At 33.2% G+C, this 27,656-nt stretch overlaps 1 protein-coding gene across 4 annotated transcripts in view; it reads left to right on the top strand.

Annotated features, from left to right (window-relative positions):
• LOC145678346 (band 4.1-like protein 4) overlaps positions 1-27,656 on the top strand; it is a 482,682-nt gene that overhangs the window by 386,067 nt on the left and 68,959 nt on the right. For all 4 annotated transcript variants that reach the window (XM_081748385.1, XM_081748387.1, XM_081748386.1 and 1 more), the window contains exons 7-8: positions 13,481-13,601; positions 15,865-15,952. In XM_081748385.1, coding sequence (XP_081604511.1) covers positions 13,481-13,601; positions 15,865-15,952 — 209 coding nt within the window. The remainder of the gene's footprint in view (positions 1-13,480; positions 13,602-15,864; positions 15,953-27,656) is intronic.

Here is a 27,656-nt window from a genome sequence, read left to right as displayed (position 1 = left end):
TCATATGCTAGTACTTATATAATCCAGTATTTAAAGTTAACTGTTATAGGAAGAGGGAATATAAATTAGAATATTCGTTTGGTTACTCTTCTATCTAAAGTCGTGAACTTCTGTTGAACACAAAGAGCTTTAGTTGACTAGATTATTTGTTATGACGGTGATGTGTGGTTAGCACTTGAGCTTTTCTTGTACTTATTTCCAGCATTGTTAATACTTAAATTTTGTAGCGATATCAAAAATGAAACCTGGTACAATGGACAGCAAATGCAGGCAAGTTTGTAAAAATAATTTGTAATCTAAAACTTCTGTCTCCCTATCTTTAGCTTCCCCTGTGTCTAAAGGAAACGGATAATTAATGGAAATGATTTTGAAACAGTTAGTGGAATGAGAATGTGGATGAAAACGGAAGAACTCCGAAAAATCATGGACACGATGTTGTTCCCCATAAATTTGCGTGATCAGGGATCGAATCAAGGACCGCTTGCATTAAAGGTTTCCGATAATTCTTAACAGCTTTAGATTTTTCTTTAAATTCCAAAGCATTCCTCAATGTAAATTAGTTTTGAGTACATTTTATATTATGTTCTCATAAAAAAAAGTATTCTTTTAATTAATGTCTTCTGCCAGTGCTTTTGTGATTTAATTCGTGGAATTTGTGTAGGAATCACACTTTGTTAAAATTATATTTAGGATCTATAAAATTTTCTCTTTTTTAAATTGACTTTATTTTGAGTTATTTAATTTTGTCTTTCTGTTCTTTCTTAAATATTGCTAAAATAGTAGAAATAATACATTGAGGATTAAAAACAAGAGTAATAATTGCCCAAATTCAGAAATGAAACCCCTGTTTTCGTCACTTGCTTTATACGGGATATATCTGAGTCCTTTTCGTTTTAATGTTTTGTCGTCTTTGAGTTTGAGTATTCTGCCCAAAGATATATATTAACCCATTTACCTAACGTATCTAGGCGAGCTAACTAAGCCAGTAGAGCATGAATAGAACGGTTCAAAGATGTATAGTGAGGACTGAACAATAGAAATATGGAATCAAGAGAGAGGTGTTGAGAATTTAGGATTAGGGATAGCCTTAGTACTTATGGCTTCATTATACACATATATTCAATTGCTCACGTTAATTAACACTTGATAACTATATTATATGGATAACTATGTCCCCCTTTTGTGCTGTTTATCATTCATTCAAATACAGAAATGGTTTTATTTTCGTCTTTCAGTTTAAATGCCACGCTGAACACAGAAAATTATCCACATACCTAATGTGATCAATAATAAACCCTGCATCGACTTACTTTTAAGAATGGAGCAAGACAGACCTCAGAAACACACACAATATATACAATCACACGTGTGATATATACTTGTTCATATTCAGTAAGCGAAAAGAACACAAAAACTGACAAAAGACAAAACATGATATGGTGTCTCTAGGACAAAATAAAAACAATGAAAAACTCAGTAGCGCTATGGTACTAACATTATTTTTAGTATAGAACTCCCTAAAATTTCTCTTTCGTGGACAACCTTTCTCCTTTTTTTCTTTTTCCGTTTATCATACTTCAATCTCCTTTTTTTTTATTATTTTTACAAATATGGAAATTTGCGCCCTGGGGCCAGGTTCCTGTGGCCTGTGGAGAAGTACGGGTCTGTATAAGTAAACTTCAGTAAGATGAAGGGCAGTGGTTAATGCGCTAATATTCTTCCAATATAATAAAGGACTTGCAGTTGTGTAAAGAAACCAAATTCTTACCAGGTATTTTGCGGGAAATGATGGGGATTAAAATAATGTAACTGTTAGTAAGAAAGTAGTATCACTTCTAGTGCATATATTGCATCATGAGAGAACAAACATATAAAGAGTGCTGAGTACGTACACCATTTTGTTTTATCAGCCAATTGATTTACCTGGAGAAGTATTGTTCTTTTTATCCTATCTTTAAACAAAGATTTTAATGGCTTGATTTTACTTACCTTCACCAAATCTATTCAAATGTCCCTTACTTTATGGAAATTAAAATTTATGCTATATATTCTTAATATTTGTAAATTAAAGTTAATTTAAGTAAAATTAAATCAAATGAGTTTTTTTCTGTAATGCAAGCGACTTTTTAAGTAGATCTGAAGAAGAAAACAGTAAAATGAAACCATTATAATCCCCGTTCATTTGTTACAAAGAAAGGAGAATAATAATTTCTCTGTATAAAAAGTTGGTTGGGTTGCAAATTAGCGTCCCTTTTAGCGCTAGGTCATACGACACCTACACCTACAACTTAACATGGGACCTAAACCACAAGAGTTCCCGCCAGGAATCAAACTTGGGTATCCGAAAACGCACACGGTAACCATTCAGCTACTAGGAATCTCTCTCTCTTTCTTTCTTTCTTTCTTTCTTTCTTTCTTTCTTTCTTTCTTTCTTTCTTCCCGTATAATTGAATATGCTAGAAAGCAAAGATTGCACCGCAAATATTCTACATCTTTCAGTAATTGTATGTGAAGACATATGCAACCTTACACTACCTTGAAGGTTTGAGGGGTTGCATATTATATCGTTTAGAATTGTTCCTTTACAGTAGTCGAATCGTGAAAAGGGGACCAGTAAGTTTATTTTTCAAAATTATTCCGAAAGGGAAGCCAGTCTTCGTTAACCTACATGGTATAAGCCTCGAACATATATATATATATATATATATATATATATATATATATATCTCAGAAATTCAAGTCTTGAATTATGAAGAATTTTATCTTCAGCGCAGGCTCAGAGACATTGTGTGAACAAGTTTTTTTTTTTTTTTTTTTCGAAATATCGGCTGTCTTCTGTCAAATATTTCATCTCATATTTGAATTAATAAAATTTAACAGTTAAGTAGTTAAATTCGACAATAAAATATTGGGTAATTTTTGGAAAATATAAGCTTAAGTTATATACTGTTAGTTTTCTATATTCTACCTTGATCATTAAACCTGATTTTTAGTAGGAACATCGTATTAAATGAAAACTGAACGTGTATTGTAAATTCTGGAACAAATTAACCATAATTGTGTTCACACCACCATTGTTTATGAACTATAGTTACTAACACTAATTTTGTTGTTAATTGGTTAAAAATAAACACTAAAACGCAAAGGTGAACTCAGACCCGATGTACTCAACTGAGGGACGTAAGTGGAAGTGGATTGGCAAAGCAGGCTGTGTAGTGATGGTGAACGGGCAGGCGATCGGTTGTGAAATCGAATTGTTCGCTCAGTTCATCACTAGGCACTAGATATTTGATGCAAAGCAAAGGGTGCTTGACAGGGTTAATTGTTTGAATTTCTGGATTTCTATTGAAAACCTCTGCCTTTCTCGTCTGATTTCTTCTCAATTTTGTTGTAGGTTGCAGTGGATTTGATACGAAGAAGCGACTATCACTATTCCTTTGTATATTTGTATTTGTCGGTAGACCGCAATGCGTTCTAGAGCACAGATGATCATACTTCTTCCTCTTTGCTAAGAGGATTTTTGCTGCAGCATAGATGTTTTCGATTCATTTCTCATTGTCCTCCCAGCTGTCCCAGTGGCTAGCATCGCACCTTTGGTGCACGGGGTCTCGGATTCGATTTCCGATGGGAAACCATTGAACGCATTACAGTCGTTCGTATCTCATATAGCATCAGTGCTGAAAAGCACCCAGAATTTTTTGTTGGAAGGGATCCAATAGTACAAAACACTATGTCTATATAGTATTGAACCCGAAGACATTATAAGTAATTTTAAGTACTGCCATCTATATTCTGATGAAAACAATACAGGAGTAGACTTTTTTTTAAAAGAAACAAAAGAATACAGAATAGGGATGGCCAAATTTTCCGGAATTGCCCATCCCGAGTACAGATAAAGTATAAAATCAATTTTTTATACTACATGAATCATTTGTCTGTAGGGATACGCACGAGACAAGATTTGTGGCTGTCTAGTCTCGAAAATGGGCTGTAAAAGTGATGTCTCGACTCGAAAAATGTATATTTCTCTATTGGAAGAGCCGTGTCTCAACTCGAATTTTGTCAGGAAAATCCTGTCTCGACTCGTCTCTTGCGCATCCCTATTTGTCTGCTAAGCAAGTATAGTTTTATTAAGAAACTGTACACATGTATGTCGAGTTGAGAGATTTTTGGAGAGCGTCCGGAGGCGGTGAACCCTCAGCGTGTGTGCGTTCCTGCTGAAAAGCGAAGCTATGCTTCAACTAACTCACGAACAGCACTATTTCTCATTATTCTTGATACTACATTTGTTTCCTAATTTTTTCTTTTGGTTTATTTGATTAGTGAGTTCGCGCGAACTTGTCACTTTGGTATTTGCTAAATAATTAACTAACAGTCTACGTTCTTAGTCTCCTTGGTGAGTTTTCTGCTTAATTAAAAACAAGAACAACAACGAAAACTCACGGAACTGTTGCAATTAGGTTACTTCTTTGTTTAGCGTAAAAATATTTACCGTACAATATTAAACGTGAAAACAGTTTCAATGTTATTGTTCTGCATGATCAATGTTGATATAATTTGAATCAATGTTGCACGATAATAAACACTTCATATATCGAAATCGGTGTGTTTATTTTCACTGTATAGTATTATTTGAAAAAAAGGAATTTGCGGTGAACTTAACTGGAGTGCACTTTGCTTGCTGAAGCGTTGCAATTTTTTGCTCCGTCTTCCGCCTTTTCTTATCGTCCGTCAGAGTTACTTTTTCTCGTTCTGATATTGTATAACTGTTCCCATTTCCCTTTACTACACATCGAGAAAAGAATTCTTAAGCAGCACCAAACCGTTGTGTAGTCCACTTTGTAAACATTCTGTGACACATTTATTGGACAGGGTTTCCAGGAGTTGGTCTGAATTAACCTTTGTGTATTAATCTTTGCATATATATATATTACACAACTAAACGATTGGCAGGGCAAAAAAAAAAAAAAAGTTTCATATTTGTTCATCGTGTTTATGCCTGTCGCGTTTCACTTGTTTCCCTGATGTCACAATCTTTCAGGTATTTTTTTTTTTGTACTGGAAAGATCATAAAATATGTTAAAAAATCATAAAATATGCAAAATTTGGGTTAATGTTTATTGTAGAAACTAGTTGTTTAGTAACAAAAGGCAGAGATCTTGCTTGCTGTAGGTGTTAGATAACGTTTATTTTTGTGGTTAGCGTCATGCAAGTGAGTGTCAGTGCTTGTCAATTTGCTTCTTTTTTTCTTTCAGAAACTGGAGTTATTTGGTAGTGTCACTACGTGATAGGTGTAGAGCGGTTATCTAAAAGTTAACCATTTTGTTCCAAGGCGTTCCTTTCTGATGCAAATTTATGGTATAAATAATAATAGTATTTATTTTTATAAAAAATAAAGAATTTCCTTAGCAAAATGTCAGTGATTAACATTATCTACAACGGTCTTGATATCTTTTTTCTATTTTCGGGAATAGCGAAAAGATAATAAATATTTAAAAAATAGAAATTAGGAAAAATACTGTCTATTATTTAAAAATTCAATTAAAGAACTGCCTATTATTTGGAAATCCAATTAAAGACTCTACTACATACTTGTAAGGTTTTCTTGAAGCCTAAAAGAAGTGGACGAGCACGTATCTCTTGTGGAACGTGTCCCTGGTTTGATCTCATTTCGTGAGCTTCTGGTGGAAACATCTGTCTGTGGAGTTTTCTCGAAATTTTTGCGTTTCCTTCTATATTCTCATTCCATCGTTCTTTTTTTTTAAATTAACATTCACTTTCATTGGGGCTTTAAGTTAAAGATTCGTTTTCATGAAATGAGGTCTTTAAACTTTATGTCCAATGGTTATGCCGGCTAGACTAAAGGAGAAGGTGATGATGAGAAATGAATGCAATGGTGCAATGGATAAAGTTGGTGGAAACAGGATAACTGTGAGAAAACCCACCAACACGGCGTTTGTCCACCACAAAGCCCACTTGGCGCGAGCTGGGATCGAAGCAGGAACCCCACGCACCAGAGGTGAACGCTCTATCACTGAACCACCGTGCTGCCTCGTTTTCATTTTAAACCTACTGATCTAAAAGCATCATTTCTGACATCATACTTCTGTTTCCTCATAATTTCTTAGAAACTATTACCAAAACTTCTTTATACATTTATCCTGTCCAGCAGACAATAATATCTCAAGAACTACGTTGATGGATCACCATTAATTTTGGGCAGGATGTGTAGAGGATCTAAAATCACGATCGAGTTCGCTGGTGGAAATGATATTCAAACCACAAGTGGAAGAAATCAAACTATTTCGGGTTTTAACTTTGAAAACTATAGAGCAAAAACGGTAATAGATAGCGAGAAACGATTTCCTGTAATAGATTAAGAGTCCCGAGAATACATTTCATCTCCATCCTTAACCTTTACGAAAGCCGAAAGTGATCGATATCCACTATAATTTCCGGTTTCAATATTTATTTACACAAAACACAGGCGATAAGAGATAGCGAGAAGCATTTTAAAAATAGATTTAGCGTTCTAACAAAATGTATCATCTTCTCCCTTAACCCTCTATTCAAACCGGAAGTAGTAAAAGTCAACAACTTCCGCTTTTAACATTGTTCGCTATGAAGTATAAGCGGCAGTAGACAGCTGAAAGTTGTTTCATGCTATCAGTCAACCGTCCCAAGAATATTCCCTGCAGGAGCTGATGTGGTTCGGATCCCACGTTAAGCTGTAGGGCACGCCTCATATGGCCTTGGTGCTGAAAGGACGATAAACTGAAATCAAATCAAATCAATATCAACTGAGAAAATATCACATCATACACGCGAAACTCCTTTACGTGGAGTACGTGTGATACAGATACTTCTTGTTATTTTACAAACTAAATTCAGAAAAAGTGGTAGAAGGTCTGAGAGCCTTACAATCAACAAATATGTATATGTTATATGAAGGTAATTGCTTGATTTGTATGTATTCACATCCTTCGTCAACTGTGAGGCTGTATAGGACGATATCTTCAATGCAAAGTGGGATCTAGGCCACTGTAGTACGTTCGATGCTCTCCCACCGGAATAGAACCCGATATCTCCCGCACCAAAGGTACAAGCTGTATAACTACTAGACCAGCGAGGAAAATCATGTGGGGAAGAATAAAGAGAAAATATTAAGTAAACAGAATGTAAATCACTGTTGTGATGAAAAAAATATTGATTTAAGCTTTCAACACAAAACCTTGCTAAAGAAACTTCGTATGTGTGTGGATAATGGGTCACTTAGACTGATGGATATTAAAGTTCCATCAAGTATCAAATCCGAGAATGTATGTACGCAAAGCAAGTCTTTTCTTCTTTCAATAACATACTGAAATATATAGTTCGTTCAAGACTTTTAATGTTCATTTATAGAATGAAGAACCAGTATTTGTTACGTTGTCAATACTACACGAAGATTTAACCGAAAAAAGTAAAGAATTGCAAATGTTTCAATTATAACTTTTTCTTAAATATACTATATATAAACTGTATATGCTCCCGACTAGCCGAGTGCTTAGTGAGCATGTGTTTAATGCTCATGGACCTTTTAATTGGAGAGCTACTTAAATTAATACATGACGAACTCTGATCTAGAAACCTGAAAATAACATTGTCCAACTAAAAGTCAATGGTCAGCCAAGAGCTGTAATCCCAGTCTTTAAGTTAGAAAGTCTTCGCTTTCTGAAGCAGCCTTGGCAACACTGTGAAAACCTTACTAACATACATTCATAAGTACCTTCCTCGTTGAGTATATAAACACGACCTAGAGTTTCGTGTGAGGTCGCAAAATTTTGCAGTAAACCAGTTAGGCAGATCTTTTCCGCTGCTGGTGCCTTCTTTGTCCGAGATGATTGAGGGTCGGTCCGTTGTCCTTGCTCGAGAGACGGTTGATCTAGGTCACTCCGAGCACGAGTCAGGTCACCACCAACACCCGTCTCCCTCGTGACTCGCAGCCAAAACGAAGCAGCAGCCAATAGTAATACCAGTAACAACTCCAATAATAGAGGTTGCAGTGTTAGTAACATTTGTAGGTAACCAACACGGCGAAAGGTCAAGGATAATGCGGTTGGTATTTGACCTTTAAAGCAAGCACCCTATGGTTCTGGTTATTTAAATTATTACGCTGAGATTTCCATCCAATCATATAAAAGCCTCTATATTGGAAAAGATTGAGGAACAAAAAGAAAAAGACGACATCAGGGTCTTAAATAACGCACCGCAGTGACTCTTAATTCCTTTGGTTTATGACCAAGAATGGCTGGTCTTTTTAGTCTTCGACTCATTATATAATGTTTGTCTTGCTCGTTAATTTGCCGAAGATAATAAATCTTCCATTTAAAACGACTAAGAGAGAGAGAGAGAGAGAGATAAAATGTAGTGTATAGGAAATGACTTCATGAACACATTTAAACCCAAATTTTTAGTGTGTAAATTACAACTAACATTTCTCAATTAACGTGCATATAGTAGCAAGAGTTGGTTTCAGGTGTATTGTACGCGTATGAAAAGATATCACTTCCGTAACTGTATATTCTCGTAACAATATTTAAAAATTCTTGTGGTCAAATAGTTTCTGGCTAAGGTTGTTCGTAGCTTCGGAAATTAGGGATATCCATTAACAAGCTTTGCATAGGTTAATCATTTGGATCAATGTTTTCCTCAATTGAGGCGTTGAAAGCAAGAGTGGTCTATGTTACAAAAGCATTATTTGAAGAAAAATCATCTCAAAGTATTAAATCTCTCATGATTAGAATATGTGCCGTTAGAATACTTTTGTGCATAGCTTCTCGGTCAGTTGAGATATGCATATTCCATTTTTCCAACAATAATTCTACATTGTTCAGACCTGCAGGTATCAATATTTCAAAAACGTCAAAAATGTAACATAGAGCACTCTTCCTTTCAACCCTCGATTGGTCTCTGTAATTATAGGGACATACTTAAATAACTTAAAAAGATTTTCTTTCCCTATCCGAAATGCGTGCACTGTATAAAATATAAGTACATCGAACTAAATATTCCAGATCTTACCTGTAATCGTACTAACAATGATCACGACCCACAAAGTAATTTGGATGATGAGACTCACAAACAGGTAAATCTTTCCTATAAAATACATTCTGAACATTCTTCTAAATAGCTTATACTTCTGAGATATTTGTTCTTAGTCTGTTAATATGAAAGTGGCACGAATTTTCTTATTAGTAATTATGGAGGGTTGTTTCAGAAAAGAGATTATCCTTATAATTTGAAATGGTTCACGTTATTTAATATTGATTACATCTCTAAAATTATGACATTTCAAAGTGAAGCTAAGTTTGTTTACTGGACATTAGCATTAACATGAATATGGTTTCCCGTCAAGACAAGTAAGAAGCTCCTTATATCCTTCCAAGTATTCAATATTCTACGAATGAGAACAGAATATATTCCTTGCCTCTGTAAATCCTACAGAGATGGTGACAAGCTACTAAAGATATAAGACAACTTCCTGGTGTCAGCGCAAAATGCAGTATCCATGCGTGCGGTTATTTAATTAAGTTTTGATGACGTATCTGTCTTGCTTCAGAATCGATGTCGAAAGTTGCAGAGAATGTTATGAATGTTTCATGTTTAACATTATCAAATGCACGTGCGGTCACAAATGTATTCCCTCTACGTTTCATTCAAGAGCGTGATCTAAATTGTACATTCAGTGGTGTAGTCACCTGAAAAATAAGTTTAAAGGTTCCTCTTTCAAGGTTTTTCTGTTAGCAATTGCGTTTCCTTCATTACTGGAAATACATGCATTTGTGAAAATTATAGATAATTATTTTCAAGCTGATCTAATAAATTGAGGTCATTTTAATTTGTGGTAAATGTGCATGTATTATTTTCGTTCGAATTTACTTCAATTTTTGTCTAGAGCAAATTCTGGCTAGGTTAGTCATATATCTCACATAGCAAACAAGTCACCTGCCCGCAGAACGTGTGTGATTCCCATACCAATGCGTAAGACATATAATAAATATGCATTAAAATCATATTAACTGAAGTGACACATATGGGCGTGGCGGAAGTATCCAAACTTGCAAGTTGGACACTCGTGTTAAACGGACTTTAATCATTGAGCGCGAGTTCGAATGAATCCGAATTCCATCAAGCTGAGCGGGTATGAAGTTGAGTAAGAGCGCGAGTTCCGTTGAGATGGGTGAGTTCGAGTTCCGTTCAGACCGACAAATATGCAGTCCAGTGAAGTTCATGGAAAATTTCACATATCTAGTGTATAGATCTTTTTCTATATTTTAAAAAATGCAACAGAAAAGAATAATAAAAATTTTACAGTGTAAGTTTTTTAGCACTTTCAAAATGTCATAGTGTAAAATGGTAGACTATGTTTCCAAAAACTTTCTCGTTATTCGCCGTATGTGCAACATAACTGTAACGTCAATTGTTTTTGTATTTTACACTGTACTGTTTTGAAAGTACTAAAACTTAGTTGTAAAAAATATTATTATTATTATTATTATTATTATTATTATTATTATTATTATTATTATTATTATTATTAAATCTTTCTAGTTTTTAAATTGAAAATAGAAACTTATTACAAAATTCAGTCATTAGCGCAATACTCAGGAGAGATTTTGTTTTTTAATCTCTGCTTGAGCTGAAGTGTTTCTTTTAAATATTAATGGCAATAATGCATGCAACATATTTTCTACAATAGAGACATACATGATCAGTATGGCTATCATATCATGACAATCTATAACTTATTTTCTCCAAATTTATAAATGTTTTGAGTAAATTTTCGTGGGATTGTCTCCAAATTTAGAAATATTTTGAGCAAATTTTTGTTGACTTTTCTTTCAATTGAGAAGTCTTCTGAGTAAATTTTCATGGGATTTTAACAATTTCTTACAAAATTTGAGAAACTGATAAGTATGTTAAATATTAATGTTACGATAGTGGTTCAGAAAGTAAGGTTACAACGATTAGTACTCATTAAAAAATGTATATTTGACAAAACGTCTATAACAACATATTTAGCGATACAGCGGTTATTTTTTTCGTAATTGTTACCATTATCCAGATACTTGTTAAATCGCCCTCTCCAGTGGTCTAGTGGCTAGCGCGTGTACCTTTGGTTCACGTGATCCTGGGTGAGAGAGAACAAAAATTGAATTTTACAATTATTCATTTTCATTCGTCATCCATCTCGTTTAGCCTAAAAGTCGTAATGGCGGACGTTAAACTAAAAAAAATAATTTCCATTGTTTAGTCAAGGTAAAGGCTTCTGTATCCCACAGTCGTAGAATTCAACTTCGTTCTTGTTTTCTTTATTGTCGTGGAAGTGTTGTTTAGGAAGATATATCATTAAAGGGGAATATATCATGTGATTGGAGCACAACGCGGAATGGTTGTGAATTTTGATATGTTTATAACAACTATTAATAGTACTACGTCTCTGGAAAGCTTCTTCATTTTCGAGTTTCTCTCGTGTTGGTCAGCCTTTTTAAGATTTACTAGAGTATTCATGAGCTGCAGCCTATTACATGGGGTCAGGTTTCTAAAAGCGCTACAATTATTGCACCTTCATTGGGTGTAGTAACTGACGTAATGTTATTAATTTTTTATAGCAATGCTTTCACCACTTCAAGGTTATCATTTAAAAAAAAAGTTGAAGAAATCAAACTAGAAGTAAAACTGAATCTATCAGCAATTACACGATCAGATTCCGTCGTATAATTTTCATAATTGTTTATTTCCTTAATACATAAAATTGAATCGATTTTTCCAAGGATGTCTTGAATATGTTCATGCAATCAAATAACCTTGATTACCTTTTAAAAGAAGACCTATATAAAAGTAAAATCTCATGAATTCATCATTCGTCCTCCTAATATTTGTCTTGCATTCTGAGCTTATCGCTCACGCTTTGTGCATCTAACAGCAGTTTTGTTTTGTTAAAATATTCTTTTGCCAAATAGGTGGGTCGTTAATAATCACCGGTTTTTACGCTGATAATGACAGGCTATGCTACTGGAACTTGAAAAAAAAAAGTCGTAAATTTATCAACAAAATGATCTTTATCAATCTCTTTGCTGGTAAAAGCAGAAACTGAACACTGTATTTTGCATAATTCACTGCATCAAACTAACAGCTCTTCTCTATAATTAAATCAGATCTAGCTACTTGTGTGAAGACTACACCTATTTTACAAGAGAGGTATGGTACTTACTTAAAAGTAGGTCTAGTAGTATGACTCGGTAGAAGTTGCCATTTTGAAAGTGATGTACATAAATGTACCCATTAGATCTACAATCTCAATAGAAAGAGAAAAACTATTTTTAATAAAAGTCAATGGAAATAACTAATTTTATTCAAAACACGTTTGATCAATATCAACAATATTTTTTTCTATCAATATTTGATACAAAAAAACCAAATCAGGAAGTAAATTTACTTGTTAGCACTACATTTCATATAAATATGAAAGAAATTCCTCATTTCGTGAACTTTCCAATATAATAAAGCTTCGGAAATATTTAGTCCGACTAAAATCGGTAAATATCTATATAATATATCAACGCAAGGCACTTTAAACGTAACATACTTAAAAAACAGATTTCCTGGATATGGTCAGCACGTCAACTATCATGCCGTTAATTCTGATTTTCTAGACAGGGGTTCGCTACCTCTTAATTGTTGATAGCTTTTTAATTGTCTTATGACGTTAGTCAACACCTAAAAGTTTTTCATCATTACCAGAAATCAAACCCGCGACCAGGTGTGATAATTATTCGGCTATATGGGAGCACAAACGCTGCAGAACTGTTTGTTCTGATTTATATATATTCTGTGTCAAGTACTCTTTCTTCTTTATCAGAAACAAACAGAAAACATTGACAAAATTTTGTAAAACAACCTTCATTAGTCCTGATAAACAAACATTTCTCTTCTTGTAATTTTGTATCAGAAAATTTATTAACGGGAAACAAAGTTTTCTGGTTTAATTCACTAAACTGTTTAAAAGTTTACTTTTTTTTTATCTCTGAAGAAAATAGCTGGAGCTTGTCTAGACCCAATAAAGATCCAGAATTAATTGTAGAAAAATCCCGAGAATACGCTGCAATGTGACAAATGACTCTCTCCTTTTTGTGTATGAAAGATTTTTGACATGCTTTAAAAAATTACTCATTATTAAAAGAATTTTTCTTTTATTATTATTATTATTATTATTATTATTATTATTATTATTATTATTATCATTTATCCTAAGAATGATCCGAATAGGTAAAGGGGTGACTTTTATTTTTCATACATAATATTTTTGTCATCCTTGATTTAATGTGATTTTTCTGTATTATGCTGAATTGTTAATAATACATATCTAAAAATAGTATTTAAAAATTACATATTATTGTAAAATATCTAATTATTGTTTCTATTTTGTATTTTTTAGCGGAACTTGGCGACTATGATCCTCGACGACACTCCCCAGGCTATGTTTCCGAATTTCGTTTCGTCTCTAACCAAACGGTTGAATTGGAATCTCGGATAGCAGAGCTTCATAAAGGCCTCGTGTAAGTATCTTTTACGGTATATGTACGTTATTTATTGATATAGTATTTCCCGTAATAGAAATAAATAGTTTTCAGTAATTTTTTTGATTCAAATTACAGTATACAGTTGAAGCTATGAAATTCTTGATAAACAATCATTATTATTGTTAACTCCAATGATATTTGTATTTAAAGTATCAACATTTGTTCAAATGCGTACTGCTATTAACATACATATATACTAACTTTTTTTTTTAGACTTTTTGCGTAGCGAATTGCTAAATAATTTTAAATTTGCATAGCAAATTGTAAGTTCTGTATTGCGTTTTCGACAGCAAAGGATTATTATTATTATTATTATTATTATTATTATTATTATTATTATTATTATTATTATTATTATTATTATTATTATTGGTAGTAGTAGTAATATCTATTTTACTATATCCCGTGACGTCAAATAAAAAATAAACTTTTTGTATATCACAAATATTCAAAGAAAAAAGTAAAGTGTCAAAGGGCACATGGGCTCATGGCATGGATCATAGATACTTCCGTTACATTTTGCAATACAATTTTTCATTTGCATTGCATTTGTATAGCAAATTTCGATGTGATACTACTTGCAAAAAACGCTGGTATATGCTAACCTAACTATATTTCTTTGCAGTTTTCATAAACCGAAAATGAAATGTTTAATTTACCGTCCCACTGTTATGCCCTTTACGCTAAGGGAGATTGATGTTTTAATGAAAATGAATTTCATCACTGATTATCACAAACTCAATTAACCTGAGATCGACGCATGAACCTTTGCATTAGAAGAACTAAACGTTCTATCACTGAGCCTTTGGGAGCGCAAAAAGGTGATACTGTTTCCTCGAACATTTCTACAGGCGTACTTGAACGTTTGTTACGAATTCTGAACTGAGATACCAAAGGAATAAATAAAGCTAAACCGAAAACATCTGACTCATCTTCCTTTCCTGGATGACATTATTGTGTTTCCAAATAAAATCACAGAACTTTAAGACATGATACACCTCCTGAGTTTGGAGAAAAAAAAAATTAGATTGAAAAGACGGAAGTGATAACCAACAACTTTAGAAGGCAGCCAAGGAAGGATACGTAGAAGTAAATCATACAAAATAATAAATAAATATTTGTTATATAAGATATAAGTGGGTTGCAGCATTAGAGTAGAAACTGCACAAACGTATTAAACTAAAATATAATCTATTCAGAAGGAAATATTTCTTATTAATTAGTAAAGTTCTGTCTCTCTAAAGCAGAGTTTTAAATGAATATTCCCTGCCTGTTTGACATGGATCAGAGAAGAGAACACGTAACAAAATTAGACCTTCTCCATCTGCAGCCCACACAACAAAACATGAAAAAGACTGTGCTAGAAGTAAGCAAAATAAAGAGAGAGAGTGAGTTATATGGTTCGAGATAATTGATATGGTTGTAAAAATAAAGATCCATGAAGAAGTAGTGATGCCAATCATGTTGCAAGAAGATGCAATGATCAGTGGATATAAGTAATTTTTGACTGTATATCAAAAGACAAAGTGGACAGAAGTAATTTTTGGTTAAATATTAAAAGGCAAGAAGGGATCTAGGAAAACATTCTCATACAAGATAGCATGATTAAATCAAGAAGCAGAGCGGATTAACGTAGAAAAGAATTGGCCAGATAAATCATTGTGGAAAAGAGTTGAAGAGACTATGTGACATGGATGGTCGACTCAGAGAAGTTTCAATGTGATAATCAACTAAAACCAAACTATTATATTACGATCGCGTAATTGTTCCACATAATTCTAGATCATAACGAAACGTGTGGCACACAATAAATAAATATACTTATGCCTGATAGTAAACCATTACAACTGTACAGGAGGAGCACGGTGCCTCAATTATAGATTTCACACCTTTAGTCATGTGAATTAGTTGGTAGGCTATATCGCATCTGTGGATTTTTCTTGAGGATTTCAGTTTCCTCCTACATTTTCATTTCACTATTTTTCATTATCATTCACTTCCATTAATCATCTGTGTCCTTTAGCCTAAAGAACATAACCATGGGACGCTAAATTAGAAAAGATTTAATTTCTCATTAAATTCTAAAATTAATTAATTAATTAATTAATTAAAGATTTTCCCAAAGCGAAACAGAAAAGTAATAGTCATTTTCTGTGTGTAAATTAAAATTCCTGTATCTAAATTAGAAAAAATGTTTACAGTGTTTGTTGTTTACACTTTTTCAATTTTAATCTTTCAGAGGACAAATTCCAGCAGTAGCAGAGCTTAATTACTTGGAGAAAGTCAAATGGCTTGATATGTATGGCGTTGATCTTCATCCCGTATTGGTACGTTTAGAACACTGAACGGAATTATACTCTTATTGGAATTAAGTTACACCAGTTATTATTAGAGAACAAGTAAATACATGGTATTGCATTATTTCATTACAGGTTGACATTCGAAAATTCTGCAACTTCTGGATCTGAGGAGTGGCGGATTTTTGGATGGTTGTATGTGCTGTTCATATTTAATAGAAAATGACTACCTGTATAATCTTTTTAAGAAAAAAAAATGCTAAATGAAAGAGCAAATAAAATTTTGGTATTGATCAACTTAATAAAACAGTTCTACAGAATTTTAGTTCAACTAAATAAAAGTGTAGTATACTAATGCGGTAAATTTGAAAATGTGCTGCGAAATCCACGCCGGAAACCTCAAAGAAATGATTTATTAATGGCTGAATTTTTGAATGTCAATCTGTATTAGGTAAAGCATTTATAGGTGAATATATGATATTTCACTATTCTGTTGGGGATTGGTCGCACTCAGGGAGACTAACCTATCGCTGTAAGCTACGAACTTTCATTTCACATAAAAACGCGTTATTTCGCAGTTAACACATAAAATAAATTTACTGCGAAATGATGTGAACTTGATATATCTTCCAATAATAATAGTACTAATAATAGTAGTGCTCGTAATAATAATAATAATAATAATAATAATAATAATAATAATAATAAAAGATATTTAGGAATATATATTTGGAACAGATAATACAGGGAAATTAATTATTTGGGACGTGTGGTTACAAGTCATTGTGCTTTCATAAGCAACTTCGGGGTTTTTATTTGTGAAATAAATGGGTTTAGTCAAAGGGAAGAAAGACTATTGCGTTAATTCGAAAGTTATTAAAGTTTTCAAGGGCAATTGAACTTTATTAATGAAGATCAAACTGGAAATTCACTCTATTCTTCAGGGCAGAAACTGTCTTGGATTCTTGTCACGGATTCTGAACAGTACTTATAATAGTATTTGTTTCACATAATTTTCAGCGAACATCAGGTCACTTCTCAAGAAATTGAAAGAAAAATATTTCTACTGTAGACCACATGTTTTCTTAGATTTTAATGCATAAAATAAATAATATATTACTAACTAAAATCCGTTTTAGTCTCAATGTATATAATTCTAAGTTACATCTAAGCATAAAAGATTTTGTAATAATCACTAACCTGAGAGAGAGTTTCAAATAATCGTTGAAAATATCAGTAAGATTCATTTCAGAATTTAAAATTCAGCTACTTCTTCTCTTCGAGTATATTATATAATGCTTGAATTTCATAAGAAAATAAATACTGAAAAAAAGTGACACTTCCAAATTTAAGCTGGTTTCTATAGCAAAATTCACAACAATTTTAAATTAAAAAATAAATACACCTAATTATCTGCAACAACAATAAATAAAAATATTTTTCAACATTTCCTCTAATATTATCCTGTTACTTAATATATTGTAATCGTATTCTATTTTCTTTCTAATTTAACATAATCTGAATACATAGTGCATTCTGAATATTCAATTTCTTCTAAGACGTGAAGGTCCGAAGTTCAATCCTCATCTATGTCATTGTAGCATTTAATGGTATTGGCTTAAACTATTTATGTACCACTAATTAATTATTGAACTGATTAAACTATTTATGCGATAATCTTTTTTCAACGAACTTAAAAAGCTCGTTACTGAATTCTGTGTGTGTGTGTCTGTCTGTTATTTTCGATTACATTTTATTTTGAACCCTGCATTCGATAGAGCATCCAAAACTGTCTGAGAAAGTGATTAAATTTTTCTCGTCACTTTTACCATTCCCGAGATATTGTCCAAAAAAGTTCGAATTTCGGGAGATTTAAGGAGCCATATCTCGGGAACTGTAAGTCGTAGAGATATGATATTTTGCGAGAAACAGAACAAGATACAGATAAAAATATTTACTTTTATATGTAGGGACAATCACAGTTATCTTTCCTGCTCCATCTCTTCATTCTTTTTAAATTCATTCTGGCAATGCTCTTGGAGCATTCTCAGCTGGTTTTATTTTCCATTTACAAAGCAAGGCAGCTAACTTTCTACGTGAATTAATTTTTAATGAAACTATTATTTCGAATATTTCGAAATTGCATATTACTATTTCTGTTAGATTACTTATACCTGGAAGAGATTAGAAGTTTAATAAGGCAATTTCGAAAATTTGTCTTGTTAAAATCAATTACTGGTAGTTCTGTACTGTAAATGACTTTTATGATCGTTTGCGTACCAACATTCATTAAGAATCCTGAGTGATATGTATTTTTTAAAAATTATTGTCAATTATTCAACAGTTATCTATCTATAGCATTTGAATTTCCTATCACTAAATGCAAAATTCTACCAAGACAATTTCTTAAAGTGCAGTACAAAAATTTACGAAACAAGACGAGACGAGAAAAATCTTCTTTTCGTTTTGTAGGCAACACTACCGATGTTTTCCGAGATGTGTGCTTTTGTTAGCAGCAGTGTTCGTAGGTTTCCTTAAGAAAATTTCCCTCGACTGACAAAATTTTTTCCTTTTCTTATCAAAATTTCCCTACTTTGTTGATTGTCCAATTCCTATGATAGAAGTTACGGGATAGTGTGATAGCATTAATTTAACTATATTAAAGGAAGTGCCAACCACATTTCTTTTATTCATTTGCTTTTTGCTTCCATGTTTTATTTTTTTCTTCTCGTTTTTAACACAAAAAATACACACACACACACACCTAGCCAACAATGGGTGCAAATTATGTTACTTTAAACACACACACAGACACAAACTATTCCTATTGTGTTGGTTTATCTCTGAAGAACAAAGGAAAATTTAAGCAATTATTTTGGTTAATCTGTTAGCGCAAGAATTTCCCTGAATTTTTACGTTTTATCGAAAAATTTCCTTTCCCCCCTTTTTTTTCTAAGTTTACCTATGAAATCTAGATTAGGGAAAATTTCCCTCAAACTACGAACATTGGTTAGCAGGCGTACACTAAACAATGAATAAATCACTATTTTATTACATTATAGTATTTTGTAAATGCAGAAAAAAATATCTCGTACAAACTTTAGTTATCCTGTATTTTTTGCATTGTTTTGAAAAATATGAACAACCTAAACGGCTGTAAAATTCACCGAGTATCCATAACGGTATGCAGTAAATAATGTCATACAATTTTGATTAATTAACAATGTGCTTATATTCTGAAGATTGTCTTTTATTTATTTATTTATTTTTTCTTTCTTTCTTTCTCCACGATTAAGCTCCAAACCACTTGTTTAGTTTAAATGAAGCTTAAGCTTTGTATTTCTTTCTAAAAATGTGAACCGTAGATAACTTAATGCATGCATGCATATTCATTGTGTTCGTGTATAATCCATTCGTTAATTCCATCAAAGTTACCAAACAAGTTGCTGTTCCTTCAGAAGAAAACGTTGACCTTGGTTTTAAGTTCATTGATGTGGTCGACCATTCTTAACTCAAAATTTGTCGTGATATTTGGTCATTTCTTCCTTAAAGAAATCTTCTTTCTTCGGGGCTCATTATTGAATAATAATAATAATAATAATAATAATAATAATAATAATAATAATAATAACAATAACAATAATAGGGCAGGTTACCTCCATATATAATTTTCATGCGAAATATATTAGATATTTGCATATAAGCGATTGTTTTAACGTTAGATTTATAACGGAAAGACTTAAAGAGAATGTGCTACTTGTGTATTAACTGTGATGTATGCAAGTTCTATATCTGTCATAGTATGCTGATAAAGTGTTAGGCTAAGGGAGACAATGATTAAAGCAAGTGACTGATGATGGAAGAATTGGTGGAATAAAGAAAGTGGAAGGAAACGGGAGTACCCTGAGAAAAACCCACGAGCATCATGATGTTTTCCACTTCAAAGCTACTTGGCCGGTGATTGAACCAGGGACCCTGTGCACCAGACGTAAGCACTCTACCACTGATCCACCATGCCCCCCCCAAAAAAAAATTTCAGTTACGTACTTTGTGTCATGAATCCCTTTGTGATATCTCCTTTAATATATGTATATAGTAAAATTACCATGAATCTCTTCAAAACTGTTCATATCATTGTTAAAGTAGTTTAGAATAATAGAAACAATACGAATTAGAGTACGTACAGATTCATGTTCAAAGATTGGTTATTTTAACATCTTCCTCGTGTTACGAGGAAAATCTCAACCGTAATTTAGCAACGATATTATAGTAATATAGTATATAGTAATATATCTGCTATCGATTCATTGTAATTAATATTGTTGTAGTAAAATCATTTTAATAACATATATTTAAAATCTCTTTGGCTTGAAATACTAATGTACATTCTTTCGCTGCAGTCGCCGTGTCAAGGATAAACATTCCAGATCACCCCGTTCATCTTCTACATGATTTCTTTAAAACGGTATATAAGAATGTATACCCATCTAACAATTTAGCTTTTTTTAATGCAGTGCACACAGAAATTTAATGAAAAATAACTATTAATTTGTTATTTTTATGGTTCTAAATTTAGTTAAAGCAAATATGAGTGAAAATTCCTTGTATTAACATTGCATTGCGTCTTCCTCAAAATTTAATCATTGTTTTTAGCAGAGCATAATGAACTTTCATTTAAATTACTTTACAAATGCATTGCATTAATGATTTTTCTTTTTCTTTTTTAACTGAAAGACAAACAAAACATTAATGAGTCCGGTACGTGTCTTTCTTTTTTTGAACATTGCAGAACAATAGCTGCGCAATTGCTGTAACGTTGCACAGAGAACACAGAACGAGGAAGAACTTTTGTTTCAGAGAATGGATTTCGATTTTTACCCACAGTATACCCTCAAGGGGACGGAGTGCTTTGACCAGAGGGTGGAATTCCGTATGGAGTGCAAAGAGGATGAAATTTGCTAATTCTTCAATATAAATTGAACATACATAATAGCTTTTTTTTCCTTTTTAATTCTTTTTTTTAATCGATATTTTAAACATAATTTCCATTCTTCATTCTGGTATTTGAAATTGATTACAAAATTTAAAAAAAAAATATTTCTGTTTGAAGCGAGTGAAGAGTATAAAAATGGATTAAAAGTGGGAGGGAAAGGATGAAATAGAGTAAACAGTTTCCATGTACAGAGTGATTGAGAACATTTTAACAAATTCAAGCATTGGCACCTTAACAACAAATGCGTCAGAGACGGCTCATATACAAAAAGAATGTATCGTTTACACTATAAAAAATAAAACATTATTAAAACACTTTTAGCATAGATGTTGAGGAGGAAATACATCAAGTGAATGTGTTTATAAAGTGTGCTTTGCGTGTCCAAAAGCATTCATTCTCCGAAACAGTATATAATATGCCTTTTATAACACTTCTTGGCAAGCAGTTCGAAAACATGATGGCATACGTTTTGCACATTTTGTACATACATCTGGGACGTACTTAGATAACACAGTATCTACAAGGGATGAATATGTGTCATCTGGAGATATTCAAAGAGTGTCGGTAATAAGTACAGTGTTGTACTGTGTCTAAAAGTAGTTTTTGTATTTTTTGCAGTGTAGGGGATAGAAACTGGCCAATTATCGACTTATATAAAAGAAAGCCACGAGATTGATTTGATTTTCAGTTTAGCGTCCCTTTCAGCAGTGAGGCTATCGAGACGTGGGCCTACATCTAACGTGGAATCCGAACCACATGAGCTTCCGCCGGGAATCGAACCTGAGTCTTCCACGCCAAAGCGTGTACACTAACCGCTTAGCCACGAGAAAGCTCCACTACGTGATTGAATATAGTACTTATTTAAACATTTTTTCGAAGAAAATCTCTTGAAAAAAAGTTAAATATTAAATCCCTTGTATAGCTTTCTTTCCTGTTTATTGAAAATACCTCATAGTATTCGACACTAAGGTACTGTGGATATGCATTGCTCCGCCTTTGGCGTGAGAGTGTTGGGTTCGATTCCCGGCGTGAGCTCATGTGGTTCGAATTTCACGTTAAGCTGTACTTAAGCGCATATCTCACATAGCCTTGCTGCTGAAAGCAGTGCTAAAATAAAAATCAAATCAAATTAAATCCGTTCGTCTCACTTGCTTATCACTATTGTAAAGATTTCCAAAATTTGGACGTTTATGATGCTGTAGCGTTCTTAGGTTGCAACTCTGAACAGTAGGTGTGAAATAAAATGAAATCTTTGTTTTACGTCCTATGGTTATGCCAGCTAGGTTAAAGGAGACGGTGATGATGAGAAATGAATGAAATGGTGGGATGAAGAAAATGGCAGGAAATGAGAGAACCGCGAGAAAACCCCCACATACGGTGTTGGGATCGAACCCAGAACCTAACAATAGGTGTAGTACTGAAGGTTTTAGTTTAGTATGTAGATTTGAACTTTTGAAATAATTCGACAGTATTGTTTTGGGTTTGCAGTACTGTTAATCTGATTATATTGCAGAGTATATCCTACAATGTCCTCTTGCTGGTATTTGCATTGTACACACTTTTCCCGAAATATGGGCAATCAAACTTGGGGTTCGGACTTAATCGAATCTCCCTCCCTCATAAAAAGAAAATTATATATATATAAAAGGTAAAATGCATGTATTAAACCTGTTAAATATTATTATTATTATTATTATTATTATTATTATTATTATTATTATTATTATTATTATTATTATTATTATTATTATTATTATTATTATTATTATTATTTCCTTTGGGACGGTGGTAAACATTGTTCAACAAAATGGAACTCCAAGTGAAATATGGTACATTTTTTACCCCCATGAAAATTAGCAATGTTGACTATCGGTAAAAGTAATTTGTATTTGTAACAAATAATTCCTTTTTGAAACAAGAAAAGAGAAAGAGAAATGAAAAGACCGAAAGAAAATCAAGAAGGGACGATTTTTTTCCGCAATCGAGAAGCTCAGTAGTTTCCGATATATACCTGATAGTTAGATTGAATTATTTGATATGCAGTACATCAAGAGGAAAATTGAAAGTATTTAGAACTGTCATTGTAAGAGATTTGACAGTAAACAATGCAGTGGTCACAGTGTAATGCAGGAAGCTACTACATGTGTAATAAAAGAATATTGTTAGGGAGTCTCCAGAGAGAGTTTGTTTTACGACGCAGTACCATCAGGACAAAAAGCACTAAAATGCATGGCAAGAAATTTAATTGAAAGAGTCCTTATAAATAAATAAAAACACTCAAACGTATGAGAGGCTTTCAGTTCTCCTTCTTCTCAAATGACACGAATGACAGGGTAAAATAACGTCTTTCATCCGAGAGGTCACAAAACTCACCTCCAACACACGAAACTCAAAAAAGAAAAAAAAAAACTTTGTAAAGTCGTGACTCCCTTGGAGGGAATTTCATTAACTGTTTTCATTCAGCAGACCCCAACGCAACGAGATTCATCGTGTGTGCCCGAAGCGCTTCCGAAAAGAACATCCCACAAAATCAATGTTTTTTTTTTTTTTTTTTTTAATTTTAATCCTTTGAAGATAGAACTTGTCGTCAATTGTGGCTACAACAAAAAGAACACGCGTGTTCTTCACGTTCTTCAACTAATAACATTGTTCATACATGTATCGAATGGAACGTCTGTATGTATATGTGTGTGTGTGTAGTGGCCAAGGAATAGTTTGGTCGTTAGAAGTTTTCGGCGTCACTTAGGCGTTCCAGTGTCGTTAAAAAGAAAGAAACAAAAAGTTAAATTCTAAAAGTGTAATCCGAGCCAATGAGTTTGAAACAATCTCTGTAACTTTGTCTCTATAGAAATGAAAACACTGCCTAGAGTGAAATTTGTTAATAACACCACAATATTAAAAGTGCACAATGTTTTAAAATTTTCATTTTTTTTTTTTTTTTTTTAAGTGGAGCTTAATTTGTTCATTCATTCATTCATTTAATTTGTACTTTCAAAATGAAATGTCCATATTTAATAGAACTTGTTATTTCAAACTGGAAATACGATAGCTTATATGAGTATAAGATGTATTTCCAATCCATCAGATCAACTTAACGGAGTTACTTGTTTTGTTCAAGTTAAATTTAATTAAAACTACCTCGATGTTTATGATGGAAAATTGATTTATGGAAGTAGCAAAAAATGATTCTGAAGGCACCTACTAAACGCTAATTATTAACGGTCTTTTTTTTTAATTTCCCCAATGTATTATTATTAACGGAATGACAAAAAGAGCCGAATATTGGAACTTAGCTCAAAATATAAATAAACTTTAGTATTCCGTTCGCATTAAAAAAAAAAAAAATCATAGTAGTTTCGACTATTGACAGTGTATAACGTAGTGGAATATCTGTGCATCTTTGTTTTTCTAGATCATCTTTAATCTGTTTAAATGTGCCTTCGTGAAAATTAAAGTTTTAACATGAATTTAAGTGTCGGATATTAACCCTAGACAATATACGTGGGGTTCATAAGACCCCAGCAAAGATTTTTAAACAAGAATTTTAGGAATGATCAAAAATGGATCAAAAGATTACGATCTTGGCCAAGAATTACTTTTTGGATCAGGATCCACAAAATTTTTGAACAGCCTCTAAATCGAGTTTTCGTACTTTCTACGGGATAAGCACAACATACTGAATTAACTGACAGTTTGGGTTTTGGTACACTATGTATAGTTAAAGGCCTACAAGAACATTTTTTATTTGAAATGTATTGGATCTTTTGATACAAAAATGAAAATATATGTTATGAATCGTAAAAAAAAAAAGTAACAAAAGAGAAGAAAATAATTTCAATTCAGAAATTACTGGAAATCATAGAAATAAGTAGAAGCCTACTAAGTCCTACGTATACTATATAGAATTAAATTTATAGATAATTTAAAAATTCATTTTGAAAAAGCAAGTGGCGTTTAACCGTACTTCAAGACGGGGTCAGTAAAATTATATAACCAAAATTCAGTTCATCCCAAAGGAAACAGTTCATATATAAACAATGGGCTTAAAAAAAAAAAAAAAAAAAGTCGGTAGGTATTCGACACTGTTAATTACTGGAAATATGATACTGAAGTGTGAAACAATTAAATTACTCTAACAAATGAAGGCGATCGTCTTCTTGAGATCAAAGTTTGAATTTTCAGGCTTATTTTGTCTTAGTACTGTATATATACTAGAATCTGAATAAGGTTCTCTCTTCATTCGAATATCAGCAAAAGAGTTTCTTCTCATAAGAATCTTCGGGTAAATTTTCCGAAATTCGTCTGTAATGTACATCCGAATGTTGGTTATTGTTTCTAGAAATAACAACGAAATTCTTAAATGAAATACGTGTGTGGCTAAACTAGCTACTATCTTAGCGCCTTTTGATTCCAACATTGAAATCGTATGTTATGAAGACATTTTCAAAGAAAGAGGTTGTTGTTTTTTAAGTATATTATAGATAACTCATCTTAATAATGAAGGAAAAAGATGCATACAACATGTGTCATTGAGCTAACAATAGTGTCGAATGTTCCTATTCGTCCCTGCTACAGCATACACTAAAAGGAGGGGGTAGGGAAGAAAGTTGCGCAACGAAAAAGATCCAGACTGGCAGCATGTATATAAATGTAGATAGAAAAGAAAAAGGAAGGGAAAAACTGCTACTTGAAATTCAGATACTTCTGAAATTGACTTTGGCAGTCTTTACACTCTCTTTCTCTCTCACACACAGCAGTCCTGTCAAAAATGGCTCCATTGTCGCCGATGTTCATCCCTTTTTACGAGTTAACGATCTACAGTTATCGGCAGGATAACGCCAGTCCACATTTTTCGCTTCATGCTGGTCGATAAAGTCGTCTTTTACTCTCTGTCCCGCTCCTTTACTCTGCTTCAGGGGGCTACTTCGCTCAACAATGGCTATTGTCAGCGGACAACAATAGGAACAATAAAGATCATTCGGTCAACTTTGGATATGAAAGGAGGCGGGGGGATGATAGATCTAAGAGTATAGGTGATGATGGCGCATAATGTTTAAGTAAGAATTCGTAGGGAGAGGGTTGTGTTTACTTATGACGTCGAAGGGCGAGTGAGAACCGTTACTTTGGATCCAACGTGAAGGAATTCTATGTGCAGTAGTTTTTAAAGTCACGAGATGTGAAGTCACGATTACTCTGGATGAAGGAAAAGAATCCACATTAGGCCTACTTCAGTTCGTATAACATGTGTTGTCATTAACAGTGTTTCCACTTTACTAACTTATTCACCATTTGTACTTACCTAGGTAATAACTAGTGAATGATTTAATAAACATGCAATTAATAACCATGAGCTGTTTGTATCTAATAAAATTAGGCTTTCAATATCAAAGAACAAATAAAGACAACTTCAAATTATATAATGTGAGCAAACACTTCTAATAATACTCGTGCAGTTAATAGCTTCTGTGTGGGGCCGCGATGGCTTAGTGGTAAAGCGTTTTTCTCTGGTGTTTGTGGTCCTTGGTTCAATCCCAGCTCGCACCAAGTGGGGTTCGTGGTGGGCAAACACCATGTGCGTGGGTTCTTCCATTTTTCTTCATTCCAATATTTAATTAATTATCATCATCAGCGTCTCCCTTTGCCTCAGAGCATAATCGTGGGAATTAAACAAAGAAGAAAAGATGTTTGTTTAAATTTGTCCTTAGGGGGCAGACTGGCTCGGTCATAGAGTGCTGATCTTTGGTGGGGAAGATCTCTGTTCGATCTCAAACCACATGGATTTAACGCTCAATGTTTTTTTGTGTGTGTTCTGTCATTTCCTTCCACATCCGCATTCCACCAATCCTTTCATAGTCATTCATTCTCATTAATCGCCCTCCTTTAACGTAAAGAGCATAACTCTTAGACGTAAAGCTAGAAATTTAATTTCACTGCATTTTTATTTTCACAAATTTATTTAATGTGAGCAAACACTTTCTCTTGCACATAATTGCTACTGTGTTCCTTACTTCGTAGAAACTTGAACAGTTTTCTTCCCTTCAATTCATTCTTGCTAATCCAGTTGTCCAGTTGTCCAATCCAGTTGTCTTTACACTCTCTGATGAAGGATCCCTGAAACGAGCTGACACTCTTAAGTGTGTGGGACTGATATCATTATGTTTGGGGGTCTTGGTCTTCTCAGGGTTGCCCTTTCTTCCCTTTCCTTTTTTTTTTTTTTTTTAATAAAATTATTTTCATTTAATTAACCGCTTGTTCGTCTTTACTTTCAAAATCCGTTTGTTTTCTTTGAATTTGTATACAAATGTATGAAATTTTTAATAAAGCACTAAAGTTGAACAAATAAGTACCACAGTGGCTTTTTGATAGTGTTTAACTCGGATACGCAGGGTCCTTGATTTGATCCCCAGTCAAGTAAGTTTGTACTGGACAACATCGTGTCCGTGGGCTTTCTCGGAGTTTCCCGTTTCCTCCTACATTGTCATCCCACCAATTCTTCCATCATCATTCACTTGCTTTAATCATCGTCTCTTTTGACCTAAATGGGAGGGACGTTGAACTGAATGATTTCATTTCATTTCCTTAATTTTTCTGTCAAAAAAGTTCTCTGTTCATCGTTACAAAATTCAGAAGCGATGCACACAATGCATCGGAAAAGCAATATTATTCTATTGGAGAAAACAAGCAACTCCCCAACGAACAATCTTCCATAAAAGTTAATTTTTGTTCAAAAAGTTATGTCTT

Source organism: Thermobia domestica, chromosome 2 (genome assembly GCF_964235325.1).
Source record: "Thermobia domestica chromosome 2, izTheDome1.hap1.1, whole genome shotgun sequence".
Classification (NCBI taxonomy): Eukaryota; Metazoa; Arthropoda; class Insecta; order Zygentoma; family Lepismatidae; genus Thermobia; species Thermobia domestica.
The sequence above is the reverse complement of the archived record's forward strand: the minus strand, read 5'-3'. Positions and strand labels throughout refer to the sequence as shown.